At 60.1% G+C, this 14405-nt stretch overlaps 9 protein-coding genes across 9 annotated transcripts; 5 read left to right on the top strand and 4 right to left on the bottom strand.

Moving 5' to 3' along the window:
* Positions 1 to 227: 227 nt before the first annotated feature.
* Positions 228 to 2917, bottom strand: SDRG_15850 (TKL protein kinase). The gene is made up of 18 exons (XM_008622036.1): positions 2880 to 2917; positions 2701 to 2835; positions 2568 to 2655; positions 2472 to 2523; positions 2361 to 2426; positions 2239 to 2310; positions 2128 to 2193; positions 2020 to 2082; positions 1905 to 1970; positions 1693 to 1862; positions 1507 to 1645; positions 1394 to 1460; positions 1255 to 1351; positions 1119 to 1209; positions 824 to 1076; positions 699 to 782; positions 529 to 649; positions 228 to 487 (listed from the first exon to the last, which is right to left on the bottom strand). Exons 1-18 carry the CDS (start codon positions 2892 to 2894, stop codon positions 303 to 305), a joined length of 1830 nt encoding a protein of 609 aa, XP_008620258.1. The 5' UTR covers positions 2895 to 2917; the 3' UTR covers positions 228 to 302.
* A 541-nt stretch (positions 2918 to 3458) lies between these two features.
* On the top strand, positions 3459 to 4414 carry SDRG_15849 (hypothetical protein). The gene has a single exon (XM_008622035.1). The coding sequence runs from the start codon at positions 3522 to 3524 to the stop codon at positions 4314 to 4316; it is 795 nt and encodes a 264-aa protein (XP_008620257.1). The 5' UTR covers positions 3459 to 3521; the 3' UTR covers positions 4317 to 4414.
* Positions 4415 to 4605: 191 nt separating this feature from the next.
* Positions 4606 to 5456, top strand: SDRG_15848 (hypothetical protein). The gene has a single exon (XM_008622034.1). The coding sequence runs from the start codon at positions 4671 to 4673 to the stop codon at positions 5403 to 5405; it is 735 nt and encodes a 244-aa protein (XP_008620256.1). The 5' UTR covers positions 4606 to 4670; the 3' UTR covers positions 5406 to 5456.
* Positions 5457 to 5471: 15 nt separating this feature from the next.
* Positions 5472 to 6239, top strand: SDRG_15847 (hypothetical protein; the record flags this gene model as incomplete). Its single annotated transcript, XM_008622033.1, has 1 exon — positions 5472 to 6239. The coding sequence occupies one exon, from the start codon at positions 5472 to 5474 to the stop codon at positions 6237 to 6239; it is 768 nt and encodes a 255-aa protein (XP_008620255.1).
* Positions 6229 to 7879, bottom strand: SDRG_15846 (hypothetical protein). The gene is made up of 5 exons (XM_008622032.1): positions 6803 to 7879; positions 6653 to 6762; positions 6520 to 6606; positions 6383 to 6475; positions 6229 to 6337 (listed from the first exon to the last, which is right to left on the bottom strand). Exons 1-5 carry the CDS (start codon positions 7806 to 7808, stop codon positions 6260 to 6262), a joined length of 1374 nt encoding a protein of 457 aa, XP_008620254.1. The 5' UTR covers positions 7809 to 7879; the 3' UTR covers positions 6229 to 6259.
* A 606-nt stretch (positions 7880 to 8485) lies between these two features.
* SDRG_15845 (hypothetical protein) lies at positions 8486 to 10528 on the top strand. Its single transcript, XM_008622031.1, has 5 exons — positions 8486 to 8615; positions 8658 to 9343; positions 9401 to 9911; positions 10018 to 10343; positions 10395 to 10528. The coding sequence occupies exons 1-5, from the start codon at positions 8549 to 8551 to the stop codon at positions 10473 to 10475; spliced, it is 1671 nt and encodes a 556-aa protein (XP_008620253.1). The 5' UTR covers positions 8486 to 8548; the 3' UTR covers positions 10476 to 10528.
* A 276-nt stretch (positions 10529 to 10804) lies between these two features.
* On the top strand, positions 10805 to 11443 carry SDRG_15844 (hypothetical protein; the record flags this gene model as incomplete). The annotated part of the gene is made up of 4 exons (XM_008622030.1): positions 10805 to 10923; positions 10974 to 11065; positions 11110 to 11185; positions 11230 to 11443. 4 exons carry the CDS (start codon positions 10805 to 10807, stop codon positions 11441 to 11443), a joined length of 501 nt encoding a protein of 166 aa, XP_008620252.1.
* Positions 11444 to 11453: 10 nt separating this feature from the next.
* Positions 11454 to 13094, bottom strand: SDRG_15843 (hypothetical protein). Its single transcript, XM_008622029.1, has 3 exons — positions 12164 to 13094; positions 11891 to 12117; positions 11454 to 11845 (listed from the first exon to the last, which is right to left on the bottom strand). Exons 1-3 carry the CDS (start codon positions 13028 to 13030, stop codon positions 11512 to 11514), a joined length of 1428 nt encoding a protein of 475 aa, XP_008620251.1. The 5' UTR covers positions 13031 to 13094; the 3' UTR covers positions 11454 to 11511.
* Positions 13095 to 13284: 190 nt separating this feature from the next.
* On the bottom strand, positions 13285 to 14351 carry SDRG_15842 (hypothetical protein). Its single transcript, XM_008622028.1, has one exon. It carries the CDS (start codon positions 14341 to 14343, stop codon positions 13471 to 13473), a length of 873 nt encoding a protein of 290 aa, XP_008620250.1. The 5' UTR covers positions 14344 to 14351; the 3' UTR covers positions 13285 to 13470.
* Between the last annotated feature and the right edge of the window lie 54 nt (positions 14352 to 14405).

Below are 14405 nucleotides of genomic sequence, written 5' to 3'. Positions count from 1 at the left end.
GGCGGCCAGAAGGAGTGCTTTGGGTCGATCTGCGGCGGTTTTGGCTTTGGATGGGGTCTTGGCGGCGGCTGCGGTCTCTTTTCGCCGTTCCGTTGCGGCGGCTGGTTCTAGACGCCACGTTTTGTGTCGAGCAATGGACGATCAACCGATAACCGTCTATCAAATCAATAGTTTCCGAATGTTGGATATCCAAGCCACATGCGTGGATTGTATGCCGCGATCTCACGTTCGAAAGCCAAAACTGGTGTTATGACGGCAATCGCCATGAAGAAGGTCTAAATAGGCCGGTGCAATCGCACGATTCATTCCCGAGTCTTTTGACGAATGCGGTGGGCAACTTGGATCGCATTCGGTCGGTCGTCAGCATTTAACGCGATGCAGTCGTTTGCGAGCCCGACGACCCACGCAGGACTGGACTCGCCAAAGGTCGGTTGGAGCGTGCCTTGGATCACACGGTTGATGATCGCCGTATCGACAAGCGGGTTGCCTAAGTAGCGTCACGATGGTACCTTCCCATGTGTCCTGTACCGCGCTCCGTGTGCATATCTGTGTACGGGATGTGGTGGGTGCAGAGCTCCGAGAGGAGAATGCCGAACGAGTAGACGTCGGCGCTCGTCGTGTAGTGGTTTTCCTGGAGCACCTCGGGCGCCTACACGCACACCCTTTCTAAATCCTAGTTGAAATGACAGGATCTGGACCATCCAGCGGTATGTGCCGACGCCGACCGTCATGGTCTCGGTCGTCATCTCCTTGGAGACGCCAAAGTCGGTGAGCTTGGCGCCCTAGTCGAATGTGAAATGGCGAGTCGTATTGGCCGTAGTACTTTGGCGGTATCAACGAGAACGTTTCGGGACTTGAGGTCGCGGTGGATCACAAACATCGAGTGGAGGTACACGAGGCCCTCCGCGACCGAGAGCATGAGCTGGACCTTCTCGAGCCACGGGAATGACGTGTTGTCGGTGGCCTCGAGGACGGAGCGGAGGTCGCCTCCGTCCATCCACTCGAGCACCATCTGCAGCTCGGCGGGGATGCGCCAGCTCGCACCGATGAGCTGAACAATGTACCGACTTTCGAGCCTAATGCGAGATGCAATTTTTTCAGAGAAAATGAACGCGTACTTGCTGGCCAAGAGAATCTCGTCCACGAACGAGGCAATCGCCGACTGCGACGCGGCTCCCGGCAGCAGACGCTTGAGCGCCACGGGGGTTCCTACGCGCAATCGAGTGATTTCTGAGTTTTATAGCCCGGAACAACCTTCATAAGTGCCGAGCCACACTTGCCCGTACGCGCCTTCTGCGACAAACTTGGTCGCTTCGAGCGACTGGTGGTCGAGTCGCAGCAGCGCAAGGCTCTACACCGCTGTATCATATCCTATTGGGCGTAGTCGACGTACGTCAAGGTTGAAAACGATGTGCTCCGAGTCCGTCCTCTCAGTCTTGTCGAGTGCACTCTCCTTGGACCTACGACAACGCATGAGCGTTGGGGCAGTCGCAACGTCGTAACAACGATGACGCGAGGCGACGACGCCACTGGACGAGTAGGGCGAGCGAAAGTCCGAGGAGCACAACAGCGCCGACGACAATCCCGGCGACCGCAGCTCCGCCCAAGGCCGTCGAATTCTCTGTGGCGCTTGCCAGCATCGAGTCTAGTTCTTTTCAATACCAAAGAAGGTATTTTTTGATAGGATGGTACCCGGAGTCACACACACGTTGGCGTGATTGTTGAGGGGAAGGACCTTGTTGGGCGACTTGCACGTACTGGAGACGTCGATCGCGTCCAACGACAGCGTCTTCGTCTGCCGAAGCGCGTCGTACGTCGCCGGGTCCACAACAAATTCCGTGATTCGGTTGTTGGTCAAATCGCTATATCCGCGAATGAGGCAAGCCATTGACTTTGGAAGGTACAAGTAGGCGAGACCGCCACCCAGCGAGACGTTGACGAACGTCGAGATTTGGTTGAGTCCGGCAGAGCTAGAGCGCCAAAGCATTCGTGATATGTGAGAAAGAGCAGCAGCCATACAAGGTCGTGACGTTGCGCAGATCCAGGTGCTCGAGGCGTGTGATGTTGTTGTTGAAAACATTTCTAACGTTTGGTGCGTCAGTACTACATCGGAGGGTAAATGTGCACAGGTAGGTCAGCCCCGTCAACCGCGCTGCGTCCGGAAGCGCCTGGAGCTGCGTACCACATAGCGTCCTACGCAAGAATGTCACTCGTTTTGTACTGGAGGAGGGTGGGTACAGCTCGTGGAGGCTCGTTGGCAGCTTGGTGTGGGCAATGTCCAACGCCGCCTTGTTGTTGTTGTAGATATACCTGCGCGTACATGACGCATTCAGTGTGAGCTGGTCAAAAGTGCAGCGTACAGAGTCTTGAGGTTGTTGACGGCCGAGAGGTCGTCGATCTGCTGAATCGAGGCGTTCTCAAAGCGCCTAGAGCCAAAATGACCCGCCTCCAGCCACTATGATGGCCACTACAGTTGAAAGTCGATCTTGACGCCGGGCTCGTCAGCCACACGCTGGATGGGATCTACCGCGCCCGTCAACAGGAGCCAGATGTGGCTTTGAAGGTACAAGACACGGTGAGCTGGTAGCGTGCCGGGGTGGCTGGATCCAAGCTGGCGCTGAGACTCAGCGCGCTCGCATTGTACGTCTTGAGGAGCTACGCGCATGCGTTGTCGTGGCGCGCCGTGGATTAAAAGCGCACCTTGCAGCGGCTGTCGACGATGCAGTAGAGAACCTGCGGCTTGATGTCGGCGGGGCAACCGACGAACGTGGCGGTGGCGTCAAAGGCGCCATAAGCGCATGCGTCCGCAGCAGCAACCAAGGCGGCGAGGTGCAGCTAGAAGACGGTATGAGGCCCGCCGCAAGGTCGCTGCGCCGTACGAGGTAGATGAGCATGGTGAATTCAATTCTGACAATCCGACGCACAAGACGTCTACCAACAACGTGGGACTGGTGTGGATGGCAGGTTGCGTGCGCTTAGACTATCGCCGGACCACCGCCAAGCAAGTGAGGGACCAGCGAGCTCGCGCTGGCCACTGACCTCCACGTAGTCGACTGTCTTAGAACGAACGGTCGTTGAGCAGATCATTTACTATTCACAGTCGATTGCCTCGCCGTTTTACCGCTAGCCACATTCCGTTGGCGGATGTCTGCGTACACCCAACTTTGTGCTGGCACGTCAACATCCCCGCAAACACTTGCAGAGCCGGCGACCTGTCGACTTGTCGGCAACAAGGCAACAGACCGATGTTATATATTTTAGCAATGTCCCTAAATGTTATTAGAAAGGCAACATACCACCGACATATCTGAGCCCCCGATTGCATGGGATGCTCTGACGTGTGGTTGATCGATCACGCCGGGCCATTTCCCACTAATTCACACGGACATATCCCACCACGTGCGGTGGAATTCTCCGTGGGTTTCCCACGCATCAATTTTCACGTGCAAATCCCACGTCGTTTCAGAACCATCTGGCAGCGGTAGCTTGACGAGGTCTCTGCGGGGTTGACAGTTGCCAAGATGCTCGCCCGCCACGAGGTCCTCACGCCGGCGTCGCCTTACACGCGCGTGCTCGCCAAGGCCAACGGCGAGGCCATGAGCTGGCGCCGCAAGCTCGTCTTCTTTGCGCTCGAGACCTCGAGCGTCTCGTACTGGGTCGGCGGCCTCGCCTTCCTCCTCGGGTCCTTCTTCTTCTACCCGCGCGCCGGCTCCGCGCCCGGCGACAGCTGGGTCGGCGCGTACTGCTACTTGCTCGGCTGCCTCGCCTTCTTGTGCGGCAGCTGCATCGACAGCTACGAAGCGCGCATCGAACACGTCGACGGCCCGCCGGGCTTGCTGCGCTTCGCGCCAGTCGCCGCCAGCGGCTGCAACGTGCTCGGCTCTGTCCAGTTTGTCGTCGGCGGCGTCTACTACTTGCCAAACTACTTTGCGATTGCGCCCACGTACGGCTCGTGGCTCTTCATCTCGGGCTGCCTCACGTTCTGCAGTGCGATCGCCGTCGACGTTGCGCGCCTCGCCACGTACTCGCACGCGAGCAGCACGCCCGTGCGTCGGCGCTGGTCGCAGATTCTCAGTCCGTGGTACCTCGTGTCGCTGCTCAACCTCGTCGGTAACATATTCTTTATTGTCGGTGCGTACTCGTACCTCCCGCAGTTTGTTGCTTGTCAAGACGCCGACGTCGCCCGCGTCAACCTCGCCTTTGCCGCGAGTCAGTTCATCGTCGGCTCGGTTTGCTTCTCCATTGCGCCGCTCGTTCAAATGTACGCGATCGACGAGGATCTGAGCTCGCCCAGCGTGCTCTTTCTCCAGCTCTAGATCGATGTAGAACTAGATGTGTAGCTCGATCTAGACGAGGTGAGTGTAGTGTCTGTATATTCTTATATAATCTTATTTTGCTACAACTGCCACGCTCCTAGTCACAACCGTCCTCCAATGTTGTGTACGTGAAGCGCAGCACTTGGTTGAGAAGACCAGAACCCATTCAAGCTCGCCAGCTGGCGCCCAATATCGATCTAACAGCATATGTAACAAGTTATTGCACGTCGCGGATTGTTATAACATAGATCGCGACCTCGCCACGAGAAACGCAACATGCGGTGGCCATGGCTTGTGGCGGCCGCGCTTGACTTCGCGCTCGCAGACGCCGGACGCTCGGCCTGCGAGGCTCGCATGCGCGACGCAGTTCAAGCTGACGCTCTTTGCTACGCAAGCGCAGCCACAGTAGCGAGCCGCGAAGCCTGCCAGCTCGGCGTTGACATTGGTGTCACGATCGGCTGCCTCCACGCAGGGACGTTTGCGCGCGAGCCACAGCACTGGCACATCGGACATGCCAACGTACAACGTGCCCAGGACGCTGCATGCGCCCACGCCGCCGCCGACGCACCAAGGTGCGCAGAGAGCTTCGTCAACACCGTCCAAGCCGTCTTCCATACTCTCGCGCTCGATGAAGACGACGACGAACCCACGGCGTACGTGCCGAGCGTGGTCGGCAGCGACGCTGGCATGCTCATTCGACTCTCGTTTCGCCTCGCGACCGCTGCGACGCGATACTTTTATCTGGATGCTTCAATGGACCCCCATCGCGCGAACGACGCGATCGCTCACTGGTGCAGGGTCATGGCCGCTGACGACGTCGACTGTAGAGACCTCTTGCTGCGGCAGTACCACGGCTGGACGCAGGCAGGGCCTCTGTATTGGGAGCCTTCGCCGAGCCTCGTGGCCCACATCCCGCTCGCGATCGCCAATCAAACCCTCGCGCTGGCGCTGTACGCGGACGAGCCGTACCGAGATGCTGCGACCGCCTTCTGCTCCGAGCTCTCGGGCATGGGCCCGGCCCACGACTGCGTTGCGATTGCGCTCTCTGCGATAGGGCGCGAGGTCGGGTCGTGGACCCGCGCGCTCTAGTCTTTTCGCGCTAACTGGATTTTGAACATAGCTGATGAGTTTTGACACAAAAGTGCTTTTGCCTTCATGTGTCCTGTGCGCTTTTGCTACGTGACGTGGTGCCTCTTGGGCGTCATCTGCGCCGCCATTGCAGTCGGCTTGCCGCTCTGGTCGATGAGCAACCCGCCGAGCGTGACGCTCTCGGCGGCGACGCTACGCGCCCGCATGACTGCCGGCGTCTGGGGCGTCTGCACCGAGGTGCATATCCTCTCGAACGCTACGTCCATGTCGGCGGCGACGTGTTTTTCCTTTTACCACGCGTCGCGCGGCGGCTTGCTGCTCCCCAACGGCGAGATGGTTGAGGCGCACAACGACCCGCTCTGCTCGGCGCCGCACGGCGACCTCGTCGCGTCCATTGAGCGGCGCACGGCCGACCCGACGTTCCCAGCTTTTTTGCAGTCGTCGTGCGGGCATCTCGGGCGTGCAACGCTCGTTTTTGCCTACTTGGCGCCGATCGCTGGTGCCCTCGCCTTGCTCGCGCTGGCCTTTCTCTGCTGCTGCGCCACCCGACGCCCACACGTCGACACGGCGTCGCAGTGCTTGGTTGGGCTCGCATTTCTGAGCGCGGTGCTGGCGTTTGTGCTTTGGACCCAGCAGCGTCCGACCAACAGCTACTTCGGGCCGTCCTTCTACCTCGCGATCGCCGCGGCCGTGTGCTTCTTCTTTTCGCTCATCAGTTGCCGCTTCCACAAGCCGGAAGCGCCGGCGCCGCCGCCCGAAGAGCCGACGACGGACCGCGACACGTACGGCCGCTCCATGACGCCGCCCACAGACAAGCACGACAGCCGGGTGTAGACGAGTGTTTTCTTAACCCTTTACAAGACATCGGTTGGCAAAGACGCGTCGCGAAGGTTGGTCTTTTCGGCGCTCGTGCCGCAGAGCGAGTAGAGGCGCTAGATCCACCGTTGAGACGAGGCGTCCAAACAGAATGGAGCTACCTCAAAATACTTGGGGGCGCGGGACGGCCAGAGGAGGAAGATCAAAATCGAGTACGTGACAAACTCAATCCCCACCGTGACCGAGTCGACAATCTACGCGCCAGTCAGTCCTTGGCCACCACAGCTTGGAATGGGACCTTTTCGCGGACCCACGGCGAGAGAAGCGAGGCCAATGCGACCATAAAGGGCACCGAGAGCACGTAGATGGCAAACAAGACACCCATCTATCCACCTCAATCACCCCTGAGCTTCAGTGAGCAACCTTTGTACCTGTGTGAAGAAGGCGCGCTTCTCGAGCACGTCTTCCTTTTGGCGCGTCTGCGAAAGCGTCGAGAGGAACCACACGAGCACAAAGCAGTGCAGCGCGCAAATGCCGAGGCCTACACCGCGTCAGACGCCATGGAGAGAGCGCACGCGTACCGGGCCACGAGTCGTAGAGGTAGAGGGTCGAGGCCGGGTCCAACCCAATGAGGTACCACATGGCGAGGGAGACGTACAAGACGAGGAGCAGCACCATGACGGTCGTGAGCTTGGACCGGCCTTCGAGCGTGATCGAGTTGATGGTCCAGCCCTTCGCAATGAGCATCGCGAGGAGAAGCGTCAGTACGTGCAGGAGCGCTTGGCAGACGCGGCCGAGCCCGAGGAGAAGCGGGATCCCAAACCCGTTCCATTTGAACGCTGCGAAGTGCAGCGCGAGCATGGCGTTCGCAGAGAAAAAGACCGTTGCGATCGTCGTGACGAGCTGGATGATCGGGTGGAAGGCTTCCGACCGGTGCAGTTGACGCGCGGCCGTCATCTGCAAGGCGAGCGCGATGCCCGAGAGGACGGCAAAGGCCATGTAGACCATGTCGAGGTCCTCTTGGTACACGGGCACCTCGCTGCCGTCGCCTTGGGTGAAGTGCAGGTAGTACCACGCGGTGAAGTAGTACTTGAGAAAGTCCGACGGCGACATTTTCAAAAACGAAGGCGTGTACGCGGCGCCACCCGGCACGCACTTGGCGAGCGCCACGTACCAAAAGCGCGGCCGCAAGTGTTCTTCGAGGGAAAAGTTGAACTGGAACGCGTGGAGGTTGTCGGTCGCGCGGCTGACGTTGAAGACGTACTTGGTGTGTGCTGCCGAGAGCTTGCATTCACAGTCACACGTTGCGTCGTCGTGGCCCATAACGTACTGCCAAAACATCGCTTCGTCGTCGTAGATGGCGAGCTGGACGCCGTCGTCCGGCGTGCGGATACGGCCTTGGATGACGCCCACCGTCTTGGTAAAGTCCTCGTCAAAGCCAAAGCAAAACTTGCCAATGTACGAAAACTCGCGGCCAATGTTGAAGCCCGAGAAGATGCTGGCCGACGCCGACGCAACGAGGAGAAGGACCGCGAGCAGCGTACGGCGCATGCTCTCCAGCGGTCGTCTGCAAAAGTGACCTCGCATGACATGGCCGAAAGAAAAAGGCCATTGCGATTGCTCGTTTTTCGAATCGAATCTTATCGTTTTCTTAGCGCCCCTTCGCGATCTGGGTGCACTTGTAAGCGATTTAGTATAGTATACAAACCACAAGCTTATAAAAACGTTTACCAACGACCAAGGTGCGTAATGCATGGCCGACGCAGAGAAGTGGGCCGCGTACACCTCACGTGACGTGTCAATGACGTCGCCGCGTTGCGCAGTTGGCCAGCCGCGCTCCACCTCCAAAATCTTGGCCGCGAGCTCGTCTCGGAGAGCGGTCGGTCGCCGTCGTCACCGCTCAAGTTGGTGCCGTTGCATTTGGTCGGCTACTTGATGCCACTCTCGTACAGTGTACAGGGCGAGAGACTCTGTCGACAGATCGAGGAAGCGACTGGCTAGAAAGCAAGTACGAGCGCGCGGCTTTTCTGCCACCGAGGCCGTCGTCGCTTGTCCTCGCACTGACAAGTGAAAAAAAATACGTGGAAGAGCCGAGATAATTAATTAAAAATGATATATGCTTTGTGCTTCAACCACGCGGTGCCCAATATTCGACGCATCGCGTCGTCGGTTCTTTTGCGCTTTGTATGGCGCAGCGATTCTTCGATGGAACAAGAGTGGGCGTGGTCATAGACAAGCTGGGTGGGCCAGTTTCCGGATACGATCCGGATCGCAAAGGCGCGAGCCAAGAGGCGTGTGTCAATCTGCCTTTTTTTGCCCGACGAGCCATGTCCCGCTACGTCGCGACCGACTCGGAGCGCAGCTACAAGGAGTTTGACGGGAGCGACCACGACGGTACGAGCGACTCTATGGCGGCAGGCGCGATACGAAGCGTAGGCGAAGATGAGCTGCGCATGGCCGCGCGCGCCGGCATGCTCTTGCTCGAGAAGAACGCCGAGCTCGAGTACTCGATCGACGCACTCAACACCGACGTGCTGCGCTACCAGCACCAGTACCGCGAGCTTGAGATCGAGGTCGAGGTGCTCCGCGACCAGCGCAAAGAAGCCGTGCTCGAAGTCCAGGAGGCGCACCGGGACATCAAGCAGCTCAAAACCCAGATCCTCCACGAGCACGCCGAGTGGGAGAGGATACATGACGAGCTCCAGGACACGATCCACCAGCTCCGCACCGACCTGCACCACGCCAAGCTCAGCGGCGGCTCCTCGACGACACAGGACAGCGCGGCCGAGAACCAGAGCGACGACGGCAGCTACTACGTGCCGTCGTCCTGCTCGATCTCGTCCGTCTGCAACGAGGCGCCGCAGGCCCACATGATCGAAATGGACGTCTACGACGACGTGTGCTCGGAGAACGCGGAGCTGCACGCGCAGCTGCGCCGGGCGCACGAAGAGTTGACCTCGCTCCACCACGAGCGGGCGCGGGCGCGGACGATGGAGGTCCAGATCAAGAACCTCGAGCACCAAGTGCTCCAAGTCCAACGCGAGAAGCGACTGCTAAAGGAGGAGCAGGACGAGGAGCGCCTCTTGATTGAGAGTCTCCGCGCGATGGTCCAGACGTACAAGGTACTACTACCTATCACCCTGTCTTTGCCACCTTCTTGTTCTCAGTCAGTGACACAGAAAATCGCCGACGCGCGACCGTTCTCGATCGAGTGCTCGTGCGCGCTGACCGACGACGAGGCCGAGGGCGCGCCGACCGCGCCCTTCACCTCGGACATGCACGGCCCACACTCGCTCCACGACGACGTCGTCCAGGTCAACTTGGCGCTCAAAGACGAGATCGCGTCGCTCAAGCAGCAGCTGGCAGCGGTCGAGGCGTTGCCGCCGCCGCCGCCGGTCGAGTGCGACTCGTTCCTGCGGGACAAGGTGGAGGACCTTGAAGCACGGCTAGAGGTGACCGTTGACACGCTGCGGCACACCAAGCAGCAGTGGATGACGGCCGTCGTCATGCAGAAGGAGGCGCAGGAGTGCTGCGAGGCCGCGCAGGCCGAGATCGACCGCCTGACCGAGCTCGTCCACCACCACGTGCGCACGCTTGGCGCTGGCAACCCGCAGGACGCGCCGCAAAAGAGCTCCTCGTCGGATGAAGCCGAGTGGGTGCAGGACCACGGTGTGCACCCCGCTCCTCCAGGTGGGTCCTTCTCTCGTGCGTCGTGGGTGGCTTCTCGGGTCTCCGCGGCGCCGCTTCTTGTGGCTCTGGCGTCGATGCTGATCGTGTGTCTTCTCTCTTGGTTAAGGTGACCTGAACTCGCCGCTCATTCAGTGCCTGCTCGAGCACTGGACGCGCGACAAGGCTCAGCGCAAAGCGCTCTCCGAGTGGCTGCAGGGCGCGATCTGCGAGAGCCGACAGGGCCCACCGACATTGCGGCTCGACAAGCTCTCGAGCGAAGTGAGCGCGGGCTTTGTGCAGCTGCTAGTGCCCATTCTGCGCCAAGTGCACGGCGTGAACGTGACGATTATGAAGCGTGCGTCCATGCACGTGCTCTCAGACTTGATCCTCGACGTCTCCAAGGCCAAAGTGCCATTGGCCGCGACGAACCCGGCGTTGATTGCAGACCGCCTCGTACGCCTCGCCTCCTGTAGCATTCTCGGTCCTCACCGTCGAGAGATGTAGAAGCGCGACCGGGCGCGGCCGCTCTCGCTCACGTCGGCCTCGTTTGCGCTGCCGCCCTGGAGCCTCGGCGTCCTCGCGTAGGCATGCCGTTAATTATTGTAATAGCCACTCCACTGGCCTGTGAAAGTTCACAACGTCCTTGGGTGCTGGTGGCCGCGCAATAAGACCGCAATAAGATCGCAACGGCCTCGTCCCAGCGCCCGTGTCGCTGCAACCGGCGCCTCCTGGCCCTGTCTCTCGACGCACGAGGGCGTCGAGTAGATACACGCGGCGAGTCCCACGCCGTGTCTCGGCCGATGGGCTGCAAGCGCATGACGTCGTCTTGGCCAGATCTTGGGCTCGCGCGGTCACGTCTGATTGGTCGAGAGATGACTGGGGATTTGTATGCGACCATTTGCTAGAAAGACGCCATGCGATTCCTCTGGACGTGCTTGCTGCTGCTCGTGCTCGCGATCGCCGCGTCCGCCGAAGACCTCTACGAGCTCCTCGGCGCCAGCTCCGGCGCCACGTCGCAGGACCTCAAGCGCATGTACGACCTCGAGTCGCCTTGTCGTCGCGCATGGTCTCACGCAGACGTAGCTACCGCAAGCTCTCGCTCAAGTACCATCCCGACAAGCAGGCGCCCGAGGACCGCGAGGACGCCAAGAAGCACTTTGTCAAGATCGCCAACGGTACTCGGTATGCCTCTGGCTGCAGCACGACTAAGGCGATGTAGCTTACCGCGTCTTGTCGGACCCCGAGCGCCGCGAAAAGTACGATTTGTATGGCATCGCCGACGACCAAGGCTTCAAGTACGTCCACCGAGATGATGAGGTGGGCTGACGCAGCCTCGTAGGAACTTTGACGAAGCGTACAAGTCGTCGCACGACAGCTACGAGGACACGCCGCTCAACACGATCGCGCTCGTCGTTATCTGCCTCCTCGGCCTCGTGCCCATCCTCCTCATCAAGGCCAAGGGCAAGCCCAAGACCGTCAACAACGCGCGCCGCGAGGCCTTGCTGGCCACGTCCAAGGCCAAGACGCCCAAGCGCTCGGCCAAGGCCGACTAAGCCCGAAACATTGTGGACGCTTTGTAGCCACACGCATGCGAAGATAGATATATAAAGCGTCAAGGAGCCTAGAGAATCGTCGCGCTGGTCGCTGTCGTCTCGGCGCGTTCGAGGTCAGCGAGCCGCTTGGCCTGCGCAACGACGGCCTCTTCATGCTTGTTGGCCATCTCCTGGAACGAGTTCATGCAGTACTCGGTCATCATGCCGGGCTTGGGCGCAAAGGCTTCGCAGACGCCAATGTTCTCGATGGGCTTTTCCCGTCGGCCATAGTCGCTCGGGATGTGCATCGACTTCATCATGTCGTCCAGCGCGACCTCCTTCCCCGCGCGCGACGGCGGTAGCCGCTCAATGTACGACTTGACGCGACACGTGCCCGGCGTCGTGCCCTTTTGCACAATGATCCTAGCGCCAATTCTATCAATCTATCGAGATATCGAATCGACGCACCACGCTTGTTGGTTGGCCAGCAGCGTCATCGGGTCCCGCGGGTAGAGCTCGTCCTCCATGATGGCCTTCCACACAATCACGACGCGGTCCTTCTCGTAGAAGCGCTTGAAGAGCACTTGGCCAATGACGTTGGCACGCGACTTGCCAAAGAACGGGCACTCGGTGCGGCCTTGCTTGCACATGATCTTCTCGCAGTAGCGCGTGTTGTCGTCGAGCGCCTCGAGGAGCTAATACGGTGAGGTGAGGGCCCGAGGATCACGATGCGAGACGTACGTCGCCGACGTTCTTGATCTCGTCGGCAATGTTGGTCGTGCACACTTGCCACGTGGCTTCGGCAACGAGGTCGTACGTCCAGGGCAGCGTGTGGAAGCGGATGAAGTCGATCGAGATCGTCTCTTCGTCCGAGCGACAGCTGATCTTGGACGACTTGATCTCGTCCTTCGGGTCAAAGAGGCCCGTGCGCACGAGGATGCCGTCGAGCTGCTCGTACTGCTTCTCCATGATCATCTTCATGGCGTGGCGCCGACCATCGCGGTCCTTCCCGAGCTTGGAGAGCTTCCACTCTTCGTTGTCGAGCATCGACGGAAACGAGAGCCGGGGCTTCTTGGCGATCATCGACTGCAGCGCCTCGGCAAACTTGAGCTGCTCTTCGAGCGCCGACTTGAGCTTGGCGTTCTCCTGGTACGCCTTCTGTCGCTCGAGGAACTGGGACCGGGCGAGCTGCTCCCACTGTGAGCCGTGCTCGCCCTCGAGCTCCTTGATCTTCTTGAGCATGGAGAGCTGCGAGTTGAGGTTCGTCACCTTCTCGCGCAAATACGAGAGCTCGTCTTTCTGGCGCAGCCGGTGCTTCTTCGAGGCCTCGGCCAGCTGCAGCTTGCGCTTGAGGTTCGGCGGTTGCGGCGACGTGCCACTCGTCGAGTCCTTGTCGCTCGTCGAGCACTCACTCGGCTCGGACGTCATGTCGTCGGCGTCGTCGTTGCCGCCAAGGCCAGCCATGAGGTCGCCGAGATCGAGCTGGATGCTGGTGGCCGTGGTCGCAGGCAAGGTCGCTGGCGCCGGCAGGTCCATCATCGGCGGCGCGGCCATGGCCTGCCCCGACATGAGGAAGCGCAGGAGCGCGTCTTCTTCGACCGCGTTCATGGTCGTCTGGGCGAATGGGAGAGTCGTTGCCGAGGAGCGCTGGTTCTCGGGACCCACGACAAAGCCCTCACTTAAGGCCAGGTCCTCCTGGTTCATCATTTATTCTCCAAATTAAATGTCAATTAGCGTTTACTATTGCATAAAATAAAAACAGCAGCCTGTCCCTCGACGACGAAGCCATCCAGCTGTTTGGAGCGAGACACTGTTTCCAGATATAGCTAAATGCACGCAACTAAATTTGCTTTTTGTATGAAGCCCACAGCCGTTGCCCACACAAGACACTGGATACTCGTATCCCATGTCCTCCGTCCCGGCGCCAGGTGCAGGACGGGGTGTGGGACATGGCAGCGGCGATCTTGCTTGGTCCGATCCACGTGCCCATAGACACGGACCGAGCTGCACGACTAGAGGACGACGGTGTAGATTGCATATCAATCTGTCTACGCGATCGTGCTGGGCTCCCAGCAAAACTTGCGACGGCCGACGCGGGCGACGATCGCGTCCAAGCTCGCGACGTGGGCCTTGGTCAATGCGACGCTGGCGGCGGCGAGGTTCTCGCGGAGACGCTCGGGCGAGCTGGCCTTGGGCATGACGACGCAGCCGTGGTGCAGCGCCCAGGCGATGAGCGCCTGCGCCATCGTGCACCCGGCGCTCTGCGCGACGTCGTGGACCTCGGGGAACTCGGTTGCGTTCAGGAGCGTACCCTCACCGAGGCATGTGTACGCCTCGACCACGATCGCTCTCGTGGCGCAGTAGTGCAGGAGCGCCTGCGTCTCGGGCGTGAACAGCAGCGGGTGGAACTCAAACTGGTTGACGTGAACCGGGTACTCTTCGATGCCCTCAAAGTGGACAACGTTGAAGTTGGAGACGCCTACGGCCTTGAGATGCCCCGCTTCGAACCCTTCCTTGAGCGCACGGAGCGTGCCGATGCGGTTCTCCTTCTGGCGCGGATCGTCCGTGCGCATGCCTTGCGTGCCTGGCCAGTGCACGAGCATGAGGTCGACATAGTCGAGGCCCAAGTCACGAAGGCACTGGCTCACGCACGTCTTGGTGTTGTCGTAGCCCATGAAGCGCGGCGAAACCTTGGTCGTCACAAAGAGCTCGTGGCGGGCGACGACGCCTTCGGCGATGAGGCGGCGGATCGCGGCGCCGACAAACGTCTCATTCTGGTACACCGCCGCCGTATCAATGTGGCGGTAGCCCAGGCGAACGGCGTCGTAGACGACGCGCTCGGCGTCCGCGCCCCGCAGGCGGTAGGTGCCCACGCCGATCGCTGGGATCTCGGCGCCGGTCGCAAGCTTCACAAACTTCATCCTATTTCTGGTCAAGTGACCGCTGCAAAGCGAACCCGCATCTAACGAGTCTAAAAGAACAC

This window comes from Saprolegnia diclina (genome assembly GCF_000281045.1).
Source record: "Saprolegnia diclina VS20 unplaced genomic scaffold supercont1.103, whole genome shotgun sequence".
Taxonomy (NCBI): domain Eukaryota; phylum Oomycota; class Saprolegniomycetes; order Saprolegniales; family Saprolegniaceae; genus Saprolegnia; species Saprolegnia diclina.
This window is presented reverse-complemented; position numbering and strand designations above follow the sequence as displayed.